Genomic DNA, 18,399 nt, shown 5'->3' with positions numbered 1-18,399 from the left:
CGTCGATCAGGATGCACGAATCGATCCTGGCTCTCGATAGTGGTGGTGGTTGCGTAAATGGTGGTGTTTTTGTTTTATGAGTAGATGATGGCGACGAGTTGTGGTAGGCCGTGGTGGTGAATTGTTGTTGAGAAGGGTGTAAATGCGAGCTAGGTGGTGTGTATGGCTGGTAAATGTAGACGGAGAAAGATAGAGTGTGGTGGTTGGAAGGGTGGTGCAGTGGTGGTAATGGGAAGCCCTTGGTTTTTAACCTGGTTTTACAGGTTAAAAATAACCTGAGTTTATTACGAGAAGAGAATGTCAATAGTATGTTTTATTGTGAGTTAAATTAAGTCAAAGAATCCACTCGAATAACAAACCCGTTCCAAACCCAAACTTTCCTAAACCTCTCAAGCCTCCCAACTCCTCAAAGTCTACGAATAAACCTTGTTGGCTTGTTTGTAAAGACAAACGAGGTGTTGGCTGCCTACTAAACCTTGAGCCGTCTTCCTAATTCCATTCATATATTCATTCATTCATATTTTCACCTCAAAAACCTCCAAAATCAACAAAAAAAAACCCTAATTTACAGTCAAAAAAAGATGGACATGGGTATGGGTAATGAATTAGATCGTGTTATGTTCTATGAACATGCTCGCAAAACTGCTGAAGCTGCCTATAACAAAAACCCTCTTGATGCCGATGTATATCTCTCTTTTTCTTTTTTCTTTCTATGTTTTTTTTACTGATTTTTATGTTTGTTTAATGACTGATTGATTGATTGATTGATTGATTGGTGCATAGAATTTGACAAGATGGGGAGGTGCTTTGATTGAGTTATCCCAGTTCCAGTCCCCTTCTGAATCCAAAAATATGCTTTCAGGTTTCTTTCCTAACTTTCATCTTATTTTTGCTTAATTTTTAGGGAATTTATTGTTATTTAGGAATTAGGTCATATATCCGGTTAGTAATGAGCATTAATTAGAGCTAGACACATGTTTTTGGAACGGTTTACGGTCGGTTTTAAGAAAGACTTGCTGTTTTTGAGGGAATTTGTTGAGATATTTCGATTTTGAAAGAAAAAGGTAGGATCTTTAGTAGATTTAGTGTGATTATTTTTCTGGGTTTGTTTGATTTTGGTGATATGATTGGTTATATGGATAAAAAGATTAGTTTTTGTTATGGGTTTTCTGGGTTTTGGTTTGTTTTGATTAAAGATATGTGATTTTGTTGGATGAAGTTAAGTATACTAGTATGATTCTTGATGTGATTTTTCGATATGGGGTTGTATGTTAACTTTGTAATGATTTCATGACTATGATGTGATTCGCTAAATAAATGAAGGGCGGTGTCGAAGTTGGGGGAATCATTAGAGATTCTTCCCGAAATAAAACATGATGCATTGTGGTGTTTGGGGTTGCACTTACTGACCATTGTTTGAATTTGGGCTATTTTGATTTAAGACTGTGATTTATTGGGTGAAGTTTCATACTACCATGATTTTTAATGTGATTTTTCGATTTTGTCTTCTATGTTAATTTTGTAATGATTTCATGGAATGATGATGTGATTGACTAAATTAAGAGGCGGAGTCAAAGCTGGAGGAAGCATTAGAGATTAATCCCAAAAAACATGATGCAATGTGGTGTTTGGGGAATGCACTTACTACTCATGGGTTCATAACTCCTGATGAAGAAGCCGCTAGACCTTACTTTCAGAAAGCGGCTATCTACTTTCAACAAGCTAGTGAGGAGGTAATATTTATGCAAATCTTTGACCTTGTGTCTGTTTTTATTTCATTGATAATTTTGGATTTATATGATTTAGCTTGATTTGTCTTTCTGATTGTAGGATCCGACTAACGAATTGTATATGAAGTCCCTGGAAGTTTCATCAAAGGTACACAACCATCTCGTGACTAAGAATCACTGATTATTTAAGTAATTGTTTGTCGTTTTTCGAGGTAAGCCATTGATTTTTAATTTTAGCAGGCAATGCCAAGATGAGAAGAGCTTCTTGATTCTAGTGTATTGGCTTTGAACTATGGTGCTCAGTCTCTTGATTTTTTTTTTCACATATGGCACAGGATGTGTATAGTCACTATACACTCCTAGTTGGGCCATAGAATTTTTTTTCTCGAAAATTAGTTGAGCTTGACACTTGACCACGTGCCTATATCTTATTAGGTCTACGAAAAAACCGTGGCTGAGTTCCTGTGATTAAGTAACTGCACCTATCATATGTTTTGCGAGTTCCCTACTCACAATACTGATTTATGTCTAACAATAATTGACGTTTTTCTAATGTGGTGATACTTGTTTCGAACATCTGTGTTTCATAGTTATAGTTCACTAACGTCAGTTTATCACTACCAAAGTGCGAAATTCCCATTGTTATGGATTTCCTAGTTAAGATCATGACATTAGTTATTCACGAAAATGCACGGCATAGATAGATTCTATCCCTTTGCCCCCTCTCTTTCTTTTTTTGGATAAACATATGTTACTTGGATCCAACTATCAGTGTCTTCATATTTGTGAACGGACTGGTGGTTAAGGTGGAGGAATGGAGCATGGTGGCTATGTTCGATAAGCAGAGATAATGGTTGATGGTTATTGGCGGAAGCTAAATCGTTCTATCTCTTTTGTTTTATTTCTTTAACAAACCTTACAATAACATGGCAAGTAAAAGATATATTGAGCCTTTGAGCAAACATACGTGGTCATAAAAATGGGTGGCACTTTTATAGGAAGTACCAGATGCTCTGATGAAGTAGATGCATTGCGTTCTTCGATGATTGTCATTTATTATTATTATTATTAATTAACTAGAAACAATCCATCACATATATCCTGAAACTTGGGTCTTGTATCTTGCACTCTTGCAGCTTGCGGAGTAAGGATGTCAGACTTATAATTCCTTTCCCTTACAATAGTCAAGAGGCTCTTTTCGTTGACCCTTAACCGGAAATGGGAATCGTATCTTAATTGTATAAGCTCCAAGGATATTAATAGCCATTTATAATTCTTATCTCTTTAATAGCTCATTATCAAATAAAACCAACAAAGTTGTATACTTGTATGTTCGATGTTTCATGGTCATGGGCAAATTATTTATCTTTTACAATCTTTTGATTCCTTGGTGTAATGGGTGTTGGGCTTGAAGTTGATCTCAACTAAATTTCTTGCGTGATTCACTTATTCTTTTGTTATGTTGATTAAATAACTAAATAAGTTGCTAATGGAGTTGTTTACCTTGTTTGTAGGCCCCACAACTGCATGCTGAGATCCATAGGGGCGGCCCACATTTGGGCATGGGTGAACCTTCATCTTTTAACCCCACTACGGTATTTCTTTACTCTTAAATCTCTGTTAAAATATTAATGATTTAATGATTATGGATTACATGATGGAGTAAAGCAAAATGGCCTACTAAAGTGGTTGCGGTTCTTTCTCTTGTGAAGTAGCAGTTCTCGATGCAATTTTCATCTTGGGTCATTCGGAAACAGCCTCTGTAAGGCTGCGTACATCTGACCCCCCCTTACCCCGCAATTTGCGGGAGCCATTGAGGCACTGGGGTAATGTTGTTGTTGTAATGATTATGGATTACCATATTGCTGAGGCCAGGGCTGGCTGATCCCTCCCGTTCCAAGGGTTTGTGGGTTCCGTCACTTCCGGGAAGTGTGCATGTTAGTTGTGTTTTCATTAAAGATATATATTGCCATTTAGTCCCCATTTAAGAAACAATGTCAAAACATCATTGTTACCCTCAACTTTAAGTACCACATTGCCCTTGCAATTTTCTTCCCACTAAAGTATGTTATTAAACTAGGGATCTTGAGATAGTATGAGAAGTTCTCGTTTTATTTTAGTAGGAATAGGGCCAGGTATTGACCCTTTGTTTCGATATAAAAATGGAGGGAAGGGAAGGTGAGGGGGAAAGAGGGAAGGGAAGCAGAGGGGGAATGGAATTCATTTGTTAGAGGGGAAATAATTTGCCTTGAAGGAGGGCAATGGAGGGATCCGTTTTCTCTCCCTTCCAAATCCCTCTCCTCCCTTTCCCTCCAAATCCCCTATCCAAACAAAGTCTGAGGGAGTAAATGAGACAAGTTAGAGGGTGTTTTCTGGAACGGTATATCAAAGTGGTCTAGGGTTGTACTTTGTAGGATTTTGTGGCCATGGAGATCAAGTTTTCTGAGTGGCAATGGTAGTACAAAATACAAGTGTTAACCAGTATTAAAAGTATTTATGGCGTTAAGGAGTACACTCTCCCAATAATTTGTTTACCTTTGATTAAATTACTTGAAAAAAAAAGCTTTAAAAATGATTGGGACTAAGGAATTACTTTATTTAACAAAAAATTAATGGTATTGTTTTGATCCATTTTCGGAAATACCTTCAAAACTTATGGACTATCTGAAATTCGGAAGATACATCAAATTTTGGATATGTATGTCAGTATGTTAATTTTTCTTTCTAATTTTTTTTCTTAGATGTACACCAAATATCTTAATCTGATGTGTATTATTCGTGCTGGACTCATTTTGGGTAACTGTCTATAACCTGACACGCTTCTGATTTTATTTTTCAGAAGTCGACAAACAAGAACGAAATAAGTGATTTCGCCTATGATGTGATGGGATGGATGTGTCTTGCCGTTGGTATTGTGGTATGGATAGGATTTGCGAAGAACAATATGCCACCTCAACCTCCAATGTAATCCCCATACATGCGGGGAGTTCTACACATGATCGGAGATGATGGCCGATGTTCATTGGGAACTATACATGGGCTATATTAAAGCTATTTTGACGAGTTTTTCTTGGCTTAGATGATGTCCAATGGTTTTCTCCTATTTCATTAGTAGTTGCTGTTATATTCGATTATTGTAGCTTTATATTCGTTGTCGATGGAACTTGTTTTGGTGTTTAGATTTATCACTGATGCAAGAAGATACTGGTATTTCCAGAATCATGTGTATTCCTTTTTTCTTACGAGTAATCCAAATAATCGACAAACGTTTTTACCTTGGAATCTTCAAGGTGCTTGTGTTAATCAACTTTCGTTGAATTGCGACGAGTTCAAATAAACTGTTAGTAAATCGAGAATTGTGCAAAATTGTGTTGATTTTCTGGTATTTTAATCAGTCTTCTCGAACGTTCTTCAAATCTCATACACGAAACAGCATAATACGCTTAGCTAGGTACCATCATGAGCAGTGAAGTAAGTTTGGCAACAAGTTCAAGTTTCACTTTGTAAGCTATTTTGTGTCGGTTAGTAGATTTGTAAACCAGATGATACAGAAGAGAGACCTGCGAAGGTCGAAGGATAGGACAATGCATCCCCAAAGGCCAGCCAACGACATCTTTCGGATGCTCGGAAACAATGTGCAGAAACAGCAAAGAGGGAATATTTCGGATGCTCAAAAACAGTATACAAACTTACAAGGAAAATATCTCGTAGAAAACAAGAACATTTTCAAGTAATTTCAACGAAAATTAACTATGAGCGTGCTGAGGCATCGCCCGCGTTACCGTGTATCATAAGGTTGTCAAGTTTGCAAGGACATCTAATAAAATTGGAACTATAGACTGACTTCTGCTTAAGGATGATATGCATAAATCAAGAAATGGTCCGGATTTTTTCATCTTTTTAAACCGGAATAATGGCACATTTCGTTTTTTTGTCATATACATCGTTATCACATCCCCAAAAGTTCGCTTAAATTCAAAATAAACCGAGTAATCTAGAACTCTTATTAATGCATATTTCTCCTTCGAATCTAGTTGTACGAGTTAAATTATTTTCCTCACAATACCAAATTGTTGAATTTGTAGCGTAACACCAATACCGTAACTCAAAACCACATACACATATATAGACACCGAGGAAGTACCACATACTTCCTACATTATAGTCATAATCACCCCTAACAATACTTGAATTAACTATTCTACATTATAGTTTCACCATCATCAATACTTGAATTAAAGACAATGGAAAGATGGATGCATAAATCAATAATCGTAGGTTATTGTGTTGGTTTTCTGGCATCCAAATCCACCCTTCTCGTATATTTTTCAAATCTCATACACAAACTAACATATTAGGCCTAGCTAGGTATATAGTATCCCCCTCCCCCAGGGCCCGGATTTGCGGGTGAAAAAAAAGAAAAAAAAAAAAACTGAAAATCTGAAAAAAAAAAGGAAAGGCGCATAGAATATTGATAGAATACCACAGAAACAAACATTCTACAAATAAAACAAATCCAAAATACAACCACCTTACCGCCGGCCACCTCCTCACCTCCGCCTCCCACCTTACCGCCGGCTTACTCCTCACCTCTAGCCTTCCACCTGCTGTAGTAGTGTAGTGCCGCCCTGGATAGTGGGTAAGTAATTTTTTTTCCCCAAATTCGATTCTTGAGCATTTGATTAATTGATTAATTTGTTAATTGTTCTTATTAGTTTGTTAATCTATTTATCTATTTGTGTAATTGTAGATTTGGGTTAGTTTAGATTAGATGATTGGTTAATTATCTCATTTTTCTCAAACCCTAAATCAATCACTCACTTAGCAATTAATTTCGATTTGTAGGATACTTTGTTTGAGTTCAATTTCTGTACATTGGGTAATTATAGAAGCTTATATTGTGTATTGCGACAATATAAGTGTCATATATCTTTCCGGGAATCCTGTCAATCACCAACGTACCAAACATATTGAACTCGACATTTACTTTGTCCGCGAGAAGGTAGCCCTCGGTGAAGTTCATGTCCGACACGTCCCGTCTCGCTACCAATGTGCTGATATTTTCACAAAGGGCCTCCCTCGGGTCTTATACTCTTATTCAATGATTTAGCTCCTAGTCTTTTGCTAACTATAGTAAAAAAATGTTGTACATATTTAGCTCCTCGTCTTTTGCTAGCTATTGTAGGCAGATAGTCAATTAGTAAATTACCTATTAAGCTCCTAGTCTTTTGGGAGTCCGAACTCGGAAGTCACAAAAAATCACATCGTTATCTTCTCCATTGTAATTTTTGCGAGCATATGGTTGATGAAGGCTAAGACTTGACAGGTGTACTTAATAAGTAATTTATATGTATTGATTTTGGTCGTGTGATTTTATTAAGATTTAGCTAATGATGCTGTATTTTTCTGGTTTTTCTTTTGATTTATTCAACTACCCACCAAACCAAGAGATTCAAACAACAACCCCTTTGCATCTAACTTTGTGCTATTAGTCTATGTTTGATTGGTATGGTAACAATCGGGCTGAGTTAATGATTCAAAGGACTTGAATGATTTCCTCTAGTTTGTATAATACTCACATCGTCTTTGGTATTTCGCCTCTTCATTGCATTAATTTTGTTGTGGTTTATTTATTATCTAAGATTAATGTGAATTATATGGTTGTGTTCAAGTTTTAACTGTTCTTGTCCGCTACAACTTTATAATTCTACGCTGATGTGAGGTACATTATATATATCGCCGAAAATGGATATTTACTCTAGAATAATGCACTTGGGTTTGTTGGTATTTGGTTTAGAGTTCCTTGGTATATTTTTTCTTTATGACTATATTACTATGTATTGACGATGTTAGAATTTTAATGTATAAATGTTGTCCGCAATTTTTTTTTTAGTGTGCCACCCCTTTAGTCAAATCCTGGATCCGCCCCGCCCCCCCCCCCCCCCCCCCCCCCCCCCCGCCTTCCCCATTGTACTCCGTTCTATCAATGTGGGACTCATGTTTAACATTCCCGCTTTCATGAAGACGATGTGTCGTTTGATTTGTTCTTTGCTGCTATTGTCATATTGTATCAATTACTCCGTTTGATTCACAAATTCCCTTTACGAGTTTATACTATATGTACAAGAATTACGAAGTGGGTTTTGAAATGTGAATACTTTTTTTTTTTTTTGCGTCGGAAGGAAGACTGTAAAGTATTCGTCCTTGAGGTGCCAAAAAAGAACCGAAACACAAGTGTTGGTTTTTTTTACTCATACTTCTTAATTCAAAAGGGAAGGTGTTTGTGAGTCGGAAGGAGGGAGTGCTTTTTGAAGTATTAGCTTTTGTGTGGGTGCTTGATATTTTCCTATTTTTTACGTGGCAGTCGATTCTTCTTGTTCAATAGTGCAGCCTTAGCTCATGACTAAACATGAGGAACGTTGGATATGAATTTGTCCTCCAAGTGCAAAATTATAAAGTTCGTGTGCAGACGTTGTCATCTTACATTTCTATATGAATTGTGATTACAGGATGATAAAATATATACACATAGTAGTTTGGTGAATTTTGAGGTCTATTTAGCTTGAACCATAATTGTGTCCTTTGCTTTGTAGCTCAGGGAGATTTGGTGACCACAATGTTAAACAATACGCAACCTTACTCTCAAATTAGACAAGAAGGAAATGTGCATATGTTTGTTGACGCCCTGTAACTCTTTAAATTTAGCTGCAATCAGCAATTTTAAGGTGCTCCAGCTGGGAAGTGGCGTCTTATTGCCGAGAAATTTGCTTGTAGAAAATGGAGGAGGGAGAACCTTCTCAGCGAGCTACAGATGAAGAGTTTTCATCCGCGCTTCCTCGTGGAGGACCCATTTTTGTGCCGGATCTTGTGAGCCCACTCACTAGGGTTCCTGTCTTTGAGTCTCAAGTGTTCCATGAATTGGAGTGTTTGAAGGCTGAACTGGTTTCTGGTTTTCTTGATCTCGAAGAAGATATATCGTATGTCTTTTTAGATAAATGGCTCGAGCTCTCTATTTTTTTACTTCTTCGATTATGCTCACATGGTCGCTGGTGTTGTTTTTTAATTATTGGATGTCTTCTATTCAGAGTGGATGAGCTTAAACTTCGTACCGATGAAGATTTGGTCATTGAGGCTATGAAGATTGCATTCGACGTATGCTCTTTTGAAATTTTTCTGTGATTCAACACTAATCTTCTTTTGTAAGAACTGGTTACTCTTGAAGATATTATCTTTTGTGACTATTTTTTTGACTCGTTCCTGGCAGGGTGGTGAGGAGGCTGGAACATCGGACATACCAGAAAACCTTTGCCCTTCAGGGTTAGTAGATTTCTGATGCTTATATACCTGGATGCTTTTTCCCCCCTCCCCACCAAGAATTCCAACGTAAATATTGCTCTTTTGTCTTCTGAAATATTCAATTCTCTAATAGAAGTAATTGGTAGATGTTTTGATTAGGAGCAATTAGTGAAAAGTTAAACTAGGTCCAAAAATTTCAGGACTGGTTAACCTGATCTATGACAAGCAATTTTATAAAAATTTTAAAAATGCAGATAAAATGGAGAAGAATGAGAGAGTTGAGAGAAGAGAATAAACAGATTTATTGTTGACTATGTTGAGTAAAGAGGGAAATCAAGATTTTATTATAAGCAAAAGAACTACAATATTACCCCATGGCCTTATATATAACATAGTGCTATTGATGGGTGTATCGTATTAAGTGAGGGGGAAGTGGGGCAGTGTAGTTGCAATGATAAGTTTTCTAAAAACTAAGAAGGCAAATCGAAGACTCGAAGCGTCTTGTGAATCAACTCCAAATGATCAAATGAAATTTTTCAGTGAATCAGCCAGAGCATTATTAGTTTGGAGGCCATGTAGTTGCTATCCTCGTAATTCTCCATATTTAATTACCAAATATTTTAAATAACGTTTTCTGTTGTCAAGTAAGAAAGGTTAATTAAAATGAGTATTGTCATATTCTGATTTAGTGCCTGGTGAAATTAGTTGTGAAAATCTTATAGCTAATGATCGCCCCTGTGACTCTGTGAGTAATGTTTTTTTGGACTAATCTTCTTGTTTTATTTATCAGTACTGAAGACGATCAAAGGATGCCGGATTCTGATACGTTAGATTCATGTGAGTCCTCAGATGGCTTAGAGAGCACTGTTGCCAACTTGAAGAAAAGGAAAAAAAGGGATGAAAAAAAGCCTAAATCAAAGAATAAGAGATTGAGTACAATGAATGCTTCTAAAAAAGACAAACCTGTTGATGTATAATTCCTTGTATTTCACACTCTAGCTACCATTTCAACTCTTCTTTTCTTCTCTCCCTTGTTTTTGCTCCTCTAATTTAACATAAAATTGCCTGCAAGAGTCTAATTCTGGTCTTCATCTCTTAATCTGTGTATTGGAGGCATACCAATCTCCTTTCGTTTGTGACTAGGGTAATTTCTGTGTGGTACCTTTTAGTATTCTTAGTATGCTTGGGTAGGTTTGTTAATCTATATGGTTCACGACTCATATTGGTTGATTGGAGTAAAGCTTCTACTATTTGCTTGAGTCACTGCATTTTCAAATGATGTTTTCAATTTTGAAGGATGTAGCTTTAATATGTCACGTATATCATTCAAATCGGCGCTTTTTTCATTCTTATTCTTGTTTCTCATGTTGATGTTTGTAATGATAGGAGTCCTATCTTAAAAAAGTGGATCATCTTGTTAAAATAAGGCGAGAAGGGACGAGGATAAAGCATCAGTGGAACTTCATTCCTTCAAGTATGTCATGTGATTGATCTGATCTACTGAAAACTTAACTACCTATAAATCAATATTTCTTTGTATGTAATCTAATCTGTTGTTGATATGTTTGCTGGTTGGTGAAATTATAGTTATAGGAAAAAGGGCAATGCAGCCGTAACCTCCGGAAAAGTGGAAACTCTGAAATGTGTTGAGTCATCTTCGTGGCCAGTCCAGGTGTGCACAAAAGAGAAATTTTGTGGAGTTTTTGAATTTTATATGGATTTTTTGAATTAGTTTTTGAATTTTATGTGGAGTTTTCGAATTTATATGGAGTATTTTAAATAGTTTTTGAAAAATCTGTGTTTCCTGAATTATGTGGAATTTTTGATTAACTAATTTGTTAACTTCACTTTGATGGCAATCATGGCATATTTGAGTAAGCTGGGACAGTTTTGTGTCAATAATGTGTTTTATCCCAATATCTTTGCAGTTCAAGTGTTCAAAGACAACTAGAGATATACCAATTCAGTATCCGAAGTAGTTCTGTGCGTCGAGATTTATCATCACCAACAATCTTGGAAAAAGGTTAATGCGTAATTCTTTTTTGATTAGTTTTTTTTAGCCTACGGATATCATTTGAAACTTGCGAGTTCAATGTTGAAAATGTTCGTTTCTGCCTTCTTTAAAGAATGACTACTACTCATGGACAAATCATTATTACCCAACCCCGATCTTTTCAACAAAAGAAAAAAGAAAATATTTGGTTGGGTTATTTTTAGCATGACATAATGTTGTTATCAACATTGCTTGGCGCTAGAAGCTGAGTTTTCAAGGTTACCTTTAAAACTGAGATCAAGCAAGCAGCAACAACCGATTCCTAGATTTACTGCCAAGCCTTTTACTTTTAAAACTGAGTTTTATTCGTAGGGGGTACGATACAACCTTGGTTTTTGAATTATCGTTTCGGAACTTTTTTAAATGCCATGTTACATTTCTGTGATTTTGCAGACACAGGAATTTCTTGTTCTTGGGTGTCGAGCCCTAATCGAATCGAGGGATAAGATTCGTTGTTTGATGATGTGGTTATGCAAAAGGCGATGAGAGGAGAACGAGGATGAACATCCCGACATTATGTATGACCCATCCGGATATTTTCTCATAGAAGTAAGTGGCGATTCTTCTTGTTTGTATAATTTCAAGAATTATTGGTTCTTTGTGAAAACTAAAAAGTTACTGTGGTTGTAGGAGCTTTTCTGCAACGATATGAGAGATCCCAAAGCTATTGACTACAGCGAGCCAATCTTAGACTGGCTTAAAAATTCCAAAGGAGAGGCACTTGCAAAATGGGAGTGTATACTATCTGGTAGAGGAAAGGCTCGTAAAGTTCTTTTGGAGAAAAAGCCTTTATCAAAATTACCTAATTTTAAATCAGTTGACATGGATAAGACTCGATTTTGTGACTTGGGATTTCGTCTTGGTGCTGGATATCTATACTGTCATCAGGTAAATGTTGGTCATACATAGTGGATTGTTTCAACCGAACAAATTTATTTCTCATCTTGTAATGTAGAGAGTACAAGGGTTCAGGGTTAAGACACTAACCCATTGGATATTTGCATCCAGATCTGGATCTGTGACTCCCGGCCTGGATCTGGACCCCTGGATCCAGAATGTGTATATGTTCGTCACGTTTTGATCGCAAAATTAGAAGTGAGTTCAACGGCCATAGGATCCGGATCCACCGGGGTCTAAACAATAGTATCCAGATTTGCCACTCCAGTATTGGGTGCAAACCATGATCTAGGACTCACTGCCATTCCTACTGTGAGTCTGTTACATTGTTGTCTCGACTTCCACAAACCAGAGTGCATCTAGGATCTACCACATTATTAATGAAAAGCTATTTTTTTCAGGGAGACTGTAAACATGTGGTCGTGATCAGAGATATGAGACTGATTGACCCCGAAGACGTTCAGAACCGCGCAGCATACCCGTTGCTTGTATATCAGCGTAAAAGGATACTGAAAAAGTGCAATGTCTGCAATATCTTCAAAGCCACAAAGGTGACGTTGGATGATAAGTTGGCTGCGGAAAACCCTTGTTACTTTTGTGATACTTGCTATTTCCTCCTTCATTACTCAAAAGATGGGGAATTGCTATATAGAAACTTCAAAGTGTATGATTATCTTCCGGATTACTGCTAATTGTGGTAATCATGTATTGTAGAGCTGTAAAATCTGTCCGTCTTCACTCTTCAGGGAATGTAAAGTTTTGACTGTCCTTTGAGCCCTCTATAGAAGTGAGAAGTATAGTATTAGGTTCTCAATGTGAGTGTTCATTGTTTAAATCATGAGCGCCGGAGTAATTTTGGCAAGGAGAAAACCTGTGTTGGAGTATTAGATTGTATTAGATTGTCAATCGAACGCTAGCAAGGCGAATCATGCAAATTTTTTGTTAGTAAGAGATTTGCAAGGAGAAACCCACTAAGAAATAAGAATAGGACAATAAACTACAAGGGATGTCGAAGTAACAAAGTATTGGTCTGATATGAAATCTAAAAAACAACAGTACAAATTTTCCGCAAGAACACTAGTCTTTCGTGAAAAGGCGAATAATACATCCTGTAATGTCTATTTCAAAGTCATCTCGAAGATGTGAATTTCGATTTTCACTACCAATCTTCTCTGCAGTTGTGCCTTTCTACGTTACTGATAAGCAATCGATCATCTGCACCAAGAAGAAAAATGAATTTCAATTTTCTAATAACTAAGACGAGAGATACGCCATGAAAAAGTTAACATAGAGACTTAACTATCTAGCAGCTATTCCACCACTGCTGTCTCAACACAAAAAAAAAAAAAAAAAAAAAAAAACTAACTTCATCATCAAACACATGCTATCACCAATTCATTCTGCTATTGATAGACCCCTCGCGAAGGGTAGTACGAGTATTTAAAAAGGCCATATAATAAAGGTATGCAAGAGGCGTCTTATTTAAATGTGAGCGATTTGTTCTAAAAAGGTTGAATCATGTTCATGTCTTATAATGATGTATTCTTTTAATTTTGATATCATCTTAATGACATGGCAGCATGGCTTTAAAAAACATACTCCGTAGATTTTATTTACATACTTCCGTATTAATAACACCCAGGCTCCTATTTGCTAATCTTGAGCACACACAAGAAAACTACTGTGAGTCTGTGACTCCACTCCATTTTATAAAGGAAAGAAAAGCCTATATTTGCAGTCAAGAAACAAGGGTATGTAAAAAGTTTAGGTTACATATAACTCAAATCAGCAAAGAGCAAATTCCCATGGGCATCTCCATGAGACCATGACTCGCTATCATAGATAACCTTCACTTGTTTGAGCAAAACATCATAATCAATTAATCATAGCCAAATCCCAAATATATATAAATTTATAGAATCATCTTCACATGATGCTATAGCATAAGCACATCAACAAGCAGAAACTCGAAAGAACTTTTACCACATAATCATAAAATTTATTGGATTGGGAAGGGGTTTTATCTGGAACTAAGACACAGTAACATTAGCTCAGCAAGTGTGCATCTTTCTTTTTGTTCTGTCATCTGTGTGATGCGAAATTAAAAGGCAACAGTAGTATCAATTCCAGTTATGGGTTAGTGAAAGGGTAAAATGAAGAGACACGTGATTCGCAACCATCTTTTTACTAATTACTAGCAAGTCATGAAAATGAGGAAATCTAGAAACTTCAATCCTTTTGAAAAAGAGCCTAACAAAAATCCTACGGTCTTAAAGTTCTTTACACAGCCACATCTGAAAAGTCAAGCACATTGGCGCATCTGGTCAAATCCTGACATATTTACACATCAGAATAAATAACGGAATATTAAGATTGGCCACAACCAGCTCTCGACATAAAAAGAAAAATCCAGCGATCTAAATTATAATTATCCTCATTTTTCACCATAATCAGAATGCATAACTGCAATCGGGCTATAATGACATAATCAACAGCAAATCCTACTACTGTAGAAAACATAACACAAACATGCCAAGAGGGTCCTAATAGGTACATTTCACCACTTCTGACTTAACCAATTACTTGAGCTCTTTCAACAGCCCAAACATTATCATCTTAAACGTGCATACTTAGTGTTTCGAGTATGAAAACGGGGTACCGCATGCGTGCTGAAGGTGAACTCCGGACTATGTATAAATTGGAGAGATAAGGGAGATACCTTATTACAAAGTATTAGGTGTATGACTATGTATATGTTGGAAAGATATATGACCTAGAGAGAATGTGGAGGTTGGCATATGAATTGTCATCCTTTACCTTTACTCTAAGTGGGGTATATAATAAAGGCGTAAGATAATTGGTGACATCATTAGGCAGATGTCATTTGTATCACATCATTACAATGATGTCATTAGTATAGTGTGTATGTGTCATCCGTCTATAACTAGTTAAAGACGGATGTCTAAGAGGAGCCACTTGACATCCTAGGCTCGCAGAACCCATATAGACCGCTCAGGATTTGGGGGCCTTGTGGTTATGTTCCTCTGACCGGGTACGGGTTATCCCTCCAGCTATTATGTATCCGTCGGGAACGGGTTACATCCCTCCGACATGAATGATTTTGGTGCACGAGGTCCGCCCTCTCCAAGTCCCTTTGATTCCCTTCGATAGGGCAGGACGATCGTGGTATGAGGCCCGCCCTCTCCAAGTCATATTCCTATCCATCGGGCAAGGGTCACATCCCTCCAACCGCTATTAGTTCTTACTCCCTACTCAGGACCTAACTATTGCTTACCGGGCTTGGGTCACATCCCTCCGAAGGTTATGTTATTTATCCTCGTCTAGGGGTCCAACCCTAACGAGGTTCTCGTCCTTGATGAGCCGAAGATTATTTAATCAACGGTCGGAGCTCTTTGTTTGGGAAAGTAGAAGATTACTTATGATTATTTGTTCATTCATGTGGAAAACAATCGCCTCAATTCCTTTCGGATTTATGCACCAAGTTTATGCGCACATGATACTATTATGTTAACGAGTTCGACGGTGAATGTCACCGGACACTCGGACACTCATACCATACCAGATACTCCGCTAGGGCAAATTGATGGGAGATAAATCCTCCAAGCATAACCGCATGGCTCCCGAAGCCCGAACAATTCATATGGGTCTGAGCGACCCACAGATGATCCCTCCTAGACCTCTTTCTATAAGACAAATGAACCACTATACTAATGACATCACCCTAACGATGTCACACAAATGACATCATCCTAATGATGTCACTCATTATCTTACCGCTTTATATACTCCGCTTAGAGTAAAGGTAAAGGAGGGTAATTCATATGTCAATCTTCACTATTTCTCTCCAATATATACATAAATATATAGCCATGTACATGATACTGACTTGGGCGTTGGAGGTTTCGCCCTGCAGCCCATCGTCGGTGCCATCTGGTGTATGTCTAGAGGTTGAGATGGACAGCACACCCCAACCACAAGAACCCCGTTTTCATACCCGAAACACTTAGATTAAAGAAGCTAACATAAGCTTCTACATGCACAAACCTCAAAAAAGAGAGTAAGAATTGTCCAGTTAACTCACTAGTCACTACTAAGTATCAACTATACGACCTTTACCAATTTAATAGGGCGAAATTGTTTGGTGGGGAGCGAAGTTAATAAAACATTAGGATGAGGGCAAAACGTAAGGAATATGAGGGAATGACAAAAATGGAAACAAAATGCTTAAGATTTTGAACAATTACTGTGTCCAACTCCAATCCAACTAACGATGGGATCTACGACAGTTACGAGATAAATCATTCTAGCACCCTCAACAACACAGATGGGACTGTCGTATCTTATACACAAACACTAACAAATACGGAGTATCACCAACGTTTACACGCCCACTCACGATGCATAATCAACCCAAAGCATCAAAGACCAAAAACAAAATGTCTTCCAACAACAATAATTCTCCGTATCATACTATAACAAAACAGTATCCCTCTAATAGACTCCACAGTAGCACTCCCACCATCTCGATCCAATCATTTATTTACCTTTAATTAAAATATCCGTCGCAAATAATAATAAAAATTACACAATTGACGGAGACGGAGGGAGTAATTACCGAATCAAGTAGATCCAACAATGATGTTGTTAATTGGGATGAAAATGAGCTTGACGAAGAATCCGACGAATCCCATCACTACGAATCCAACTGCCGTACGAAACGCCACCTTCGTAAACTCTACAATTTCATAAATAAGATCATCAATTACAAATTACCAAACAAAGAACACAATTTCTCGAGAAAAAATGCAGAAAATCAAATCAAATCAAATTTTAAAAAAAAAAGGAAGTACCTTTTTGATCGGGCTTGTGGCAGCGCTTGACGAGACGAACGCTGTCCTTAGCGAAATCCCTCAAAGGATCGAATACAGTGTCTAGGGCATCCATTGTTATGCTTTTTTTTGGGATGAGAGGAGAGAGAAGTAGGAGTTTTTTTTTTCGGATTTGTAGATCTGTGGATGATTTTACGAGGTTCGTTTGTGTAGTTACTCTTTAGGGTGACCGGGAGTTGGTGAGCCCGACTCTAATAAGAAGACCGTGTTTAGTCTCCGATTTGAGTCAAAACACGAAATTCCAATTACGTTAACTAGTTAGTTGGTGTACATATGAGAAGTTGTATTGATAATTTGGGTTTACATCTCGTTTGCATTAAAATTGTTCTTGTGAGCTTGTAGGTGTAGCACCTTTTCCACAAAAAAAAATACACGTATTCTTATTCAAGAGTTAAGACAGTACTTTGTAATATTTATTTTAAACTTAAAACGGGGTAAGTGATAAAATGAAGACGTCTGCTTGTTTAGGAATTAATCAAAATTTTTGTTCTATATGTGTAAGGGAGCATATTTGACCTATTTCCATGTTAACACATATATTGTTATCCTAATCGAGGCTTATTGTATTCAAATTTAGAATGAGTTTAAGGCTTATCGAATAGTATTATTAGGGCTTCCCTACATAGTGTAGTTTTGTTTTTAAAATTCTTAATGGTTTGATGTTGTTGAGTTTAACTTATGAATTGCTTAGGCGAAGTCATACTTATATATGCTTGTCATTTATTCGAGAATTTTAACCAAGATAATTCTCATATGAAAAAAATAAGAAGTGATTGAAATAATAATTGGTCTCCCTTGTGACGGGTTACCATTTGTGGCGGATATTTTGTGAGATAAAATGGTAACAAAATGGGTTAGTGGAGAAAGGGGACCACATGAATAGTGTTGCAGAGAGAGAAAAAATGGGTACATTGTGAGGTAAAGTGGTATCCGTCACAAGCTTGTTACGGATATGCCATGTCTTCAATGAGAATTTGTGTTGAAATAAAGAGAAGTGTGTAAAAGTAAATCAAATACTCTGTATCAAAGTACACACTTGCCATACAATTGCTCCTAGCTCTTACTAAAGCTCTTTGTAAATTAAAATGATAAGGGTAAATTAGACCATCTCCAACTATGAGTAGTTCATTTCTCCATCCCACTCTCTCTTGTCACTTCTCACACATCCAACTCACAATTCCTCAACTTTTCAATTTACTACAAAAATGTTTCTCCAACAATGATTTAATGTTACTCCTCATCACATTTTATTTAATCATTTTATATTAACTTTCCATATCATACGAACTTTACTCTTTCACATACATTTTTTCATTAACTTTCCATATCATACCCTTTCTACTAAACCTAAATGAATTAACCCTAAAATTTACATTTTTCCGTAAAATCGAATCTAATTACTCCAAAGATTTCAACAATGGATCATAAATTTTCAATTAGTGAAACATCGTGTTGCTTATCAATTATTAATAGATCGAGAGGCTGCCTGTCTGTGAGTCAATTGTAACCGGTT

General features: G+C 36.9%; 4 protein-coding genes across 4 annotated transcripts; 3 read left to right on the top strand and 1 right to left on the bottom strand.

The window, feature by feature from the left end:
* The first annotated feature begins 411 nt into the window (after positions 1-411).
* LOC141599276 (mitochondrial import receptor subunit TOM20-like) lies at positions 412-5,012 on the top strand. The gene is made up of 6 exons (XM_074419251.1): positions 412-683; positions 784-862; positions 1,564-1,733; positions 1,831-1,878; positions 3,245-3,325; positions 4,570-5,012. The coding sequence occupies exons 1-6, from the start codon at positions 582-584 to the stop codon at positions 4,696-4,698; spliced, it is 609 nt and encodes a 202-aa protein (XP_074275352.1). The 5' UTR covers positions 412-581; the 3' UTR covers positions 4,699-5,012.
* Positions 5,013-6,233: 1,221 nt separating this feature from the next.
* Positions 6,234-11,049, top strand: LOC141599272 (uncharacterized). Its single transcript, XM_074419247.1, has 8 exons — positions 6,234-6,369; positions 8,324-8,707; positions 8,816-8,882; positions 8,995-9,047; positions 9,817-9,997; positions 10,413-10,500; positions 10,614-10,698; positions 10,955-11,049. Exons 2-7 carry the CDS (start codon positions 8,508-8,510, stop codon positions 10,640-10,642), a joined length of 618 nt encoding a protein of 205 aa, XP_074275348.1. The 5' UTR covers positions 6,234-6,369; positions 8,324-8,507; the 3' UTR covers positions 10,643-10,698; positions 10,955-11,049.
* Positions 10,957-12,744, top strand: LOC141599273 (snRNA-activating protein complex subunit-like). The gene is made up of 5 exons (XM_074419249.1): positions 10,957-11,049; positions 11,473-11,628; positions 11,710-11,967; positions 12,088-12,288; positions 12,378-12,744. The coding sequence occupies exons 2-4, from the start codon at positions 11,596-11,598 to the stop codon at positions 12,214-12,216; spliced, it is 420 nt and encodes a 139-aa protein (XP_074275350.1). The 5' UTR covers positions 10,957-11,049; positions 11,473-11,595; the 3' UTR covers positions 12,217-12,288; positions 12,378-12,744.
* A 211-nt stretch (positions 12,745-12,955) lies between these two features.
* Positions 12,956-17,047, bottom strand: LOC141599275 (protein transport protein Sec61 subunit gamma-1). Its single transcript, XM_074419250.1, has 3 exons — positions 16,848-17,047; positions 16,613-16,732; positions 12,956-13,191 (listed from the first exon to the last, which is right to left on the bottom strand). The coding sequence occupies exons 1-2, from the start codon at positions 16,939-16,941 to the stop codon at positions 16,617-16,619; spliced, it is 210 nt and encodes a 69-aa protein (XP_074275351.1). The 5' UTR covers positions 16,942-17,047; the 3' UTR covers positions 12,956-13,191; positions 16,613-16,616.
* Positions 17,048-18,399: the final 1,352 nt, after the last annotated feature.

The sequence above is a fragment of the Silene latifolia genome, chromosome 9 (assembly GCF_048544455.1).
Source record: "Silene latifolia isolate original U9 population chromosome 9, ASM4854445v1, whole genome shotgun sequence".
NCBI lineage: Eukaryota > Viridiplantae > Streptophyta > Magnoliopsida > Caryophyllales > Caryophyllaceae > Silene > Silene latifolia.
The sequence above is the reverse complement of the archived record's forward strand: the minus strand, read 5'-3'. Positions and strand labels throughout refer to the sequence as shown.

What these genes read in the sequence shown, in the direction of transcription:
- LOC141599272 (XM_074419247.1), top strand. Translation starts at nt 8,508, where the DNA reads ATGGAGGAGGGAGAACCTTCTCAGCGAGCTACAGATGAAGAGTTTTCA. An exon ending in CTATGAAGATTGCATTCGAC is followed by an intron (nt 8,883 to 8,994) that starts GTATGCTCTTTT and finishes CGTTCCTGGCAG; the next exon opens with GGTGGTGAGGAGGCTGGAAC. An exon ending in AAAAAGACAAACCTGTTGAT is followed by an intron (nt 9,998 to 10,412) that starts GTATAATTCCTT and finishes TTGTAATGATAG; the next exon opens with GAGTCCTATCTTAAAAAAGT.
- LOC141599276 (XM_074419251.1), top strand. Translation starts at nt 582, where the DNA reads ATGGACATGGGTATGGGTAATGAATTAGATCGTGTTATGTTCTATGAA. An exon ending in ATCCAAAAATATGCTTTCAG is followed by an intron (nt 863 to 1,563) that starts GTTTCTTTCCTA and finishes GACTAAATTAAG; the next exon opens with AGGCGGAGTCAAAGCTGGAG. An exon ending in TTCAACAAGCTAGTGAGGAG is followed by an intron (nt 1,734 to 1,830) that starts GTAATATTTATG and finishes TTCTGATTGTAG; the next exon opens with GATCCGACTAACGAATTGTA.
- LOC141599275 (XM_074419250.1), bottom strand. Translation starts at nt 16,941, where the DNA reads ATGGATGCCCTAGACACTGTATTCGATCCTTTGAGGGATTTCGCTAAG. An exon ending in CCACAAGCCCGATCAAAAAG is followed by an intron (nt 16,733 to 16,847) that starts GTACTTCCTTTT and finishes ATGAAATTGTAG; the next exon opens with AGTTTACGAAGGTGGCGTTT.
- LOC141599273 (XM_074419249.1), top strand. Translation starts at nt 11,596, where the DNA reads ATGTATGACCCATCCGGATATTTTCTCATAGAA. An exon ending in CCGGATATTTTCTCATAGAA is followed by an intron (nt 11,629 to 11,709) that starts GTAAGTGGCGAT and finishes CTGTGGTTGTAG; the next exon opens with GAGCTTTTCTGCAACGATAT. An exon ending in GATATCTATACTGTCATCAG is followed by an intron (nt 11,968 to 12,087) that starts GTAAATGTTGGT and finishes ATTTGCATCCAG; the next exon opens with ATCTGGATCTGTGACTCCCG.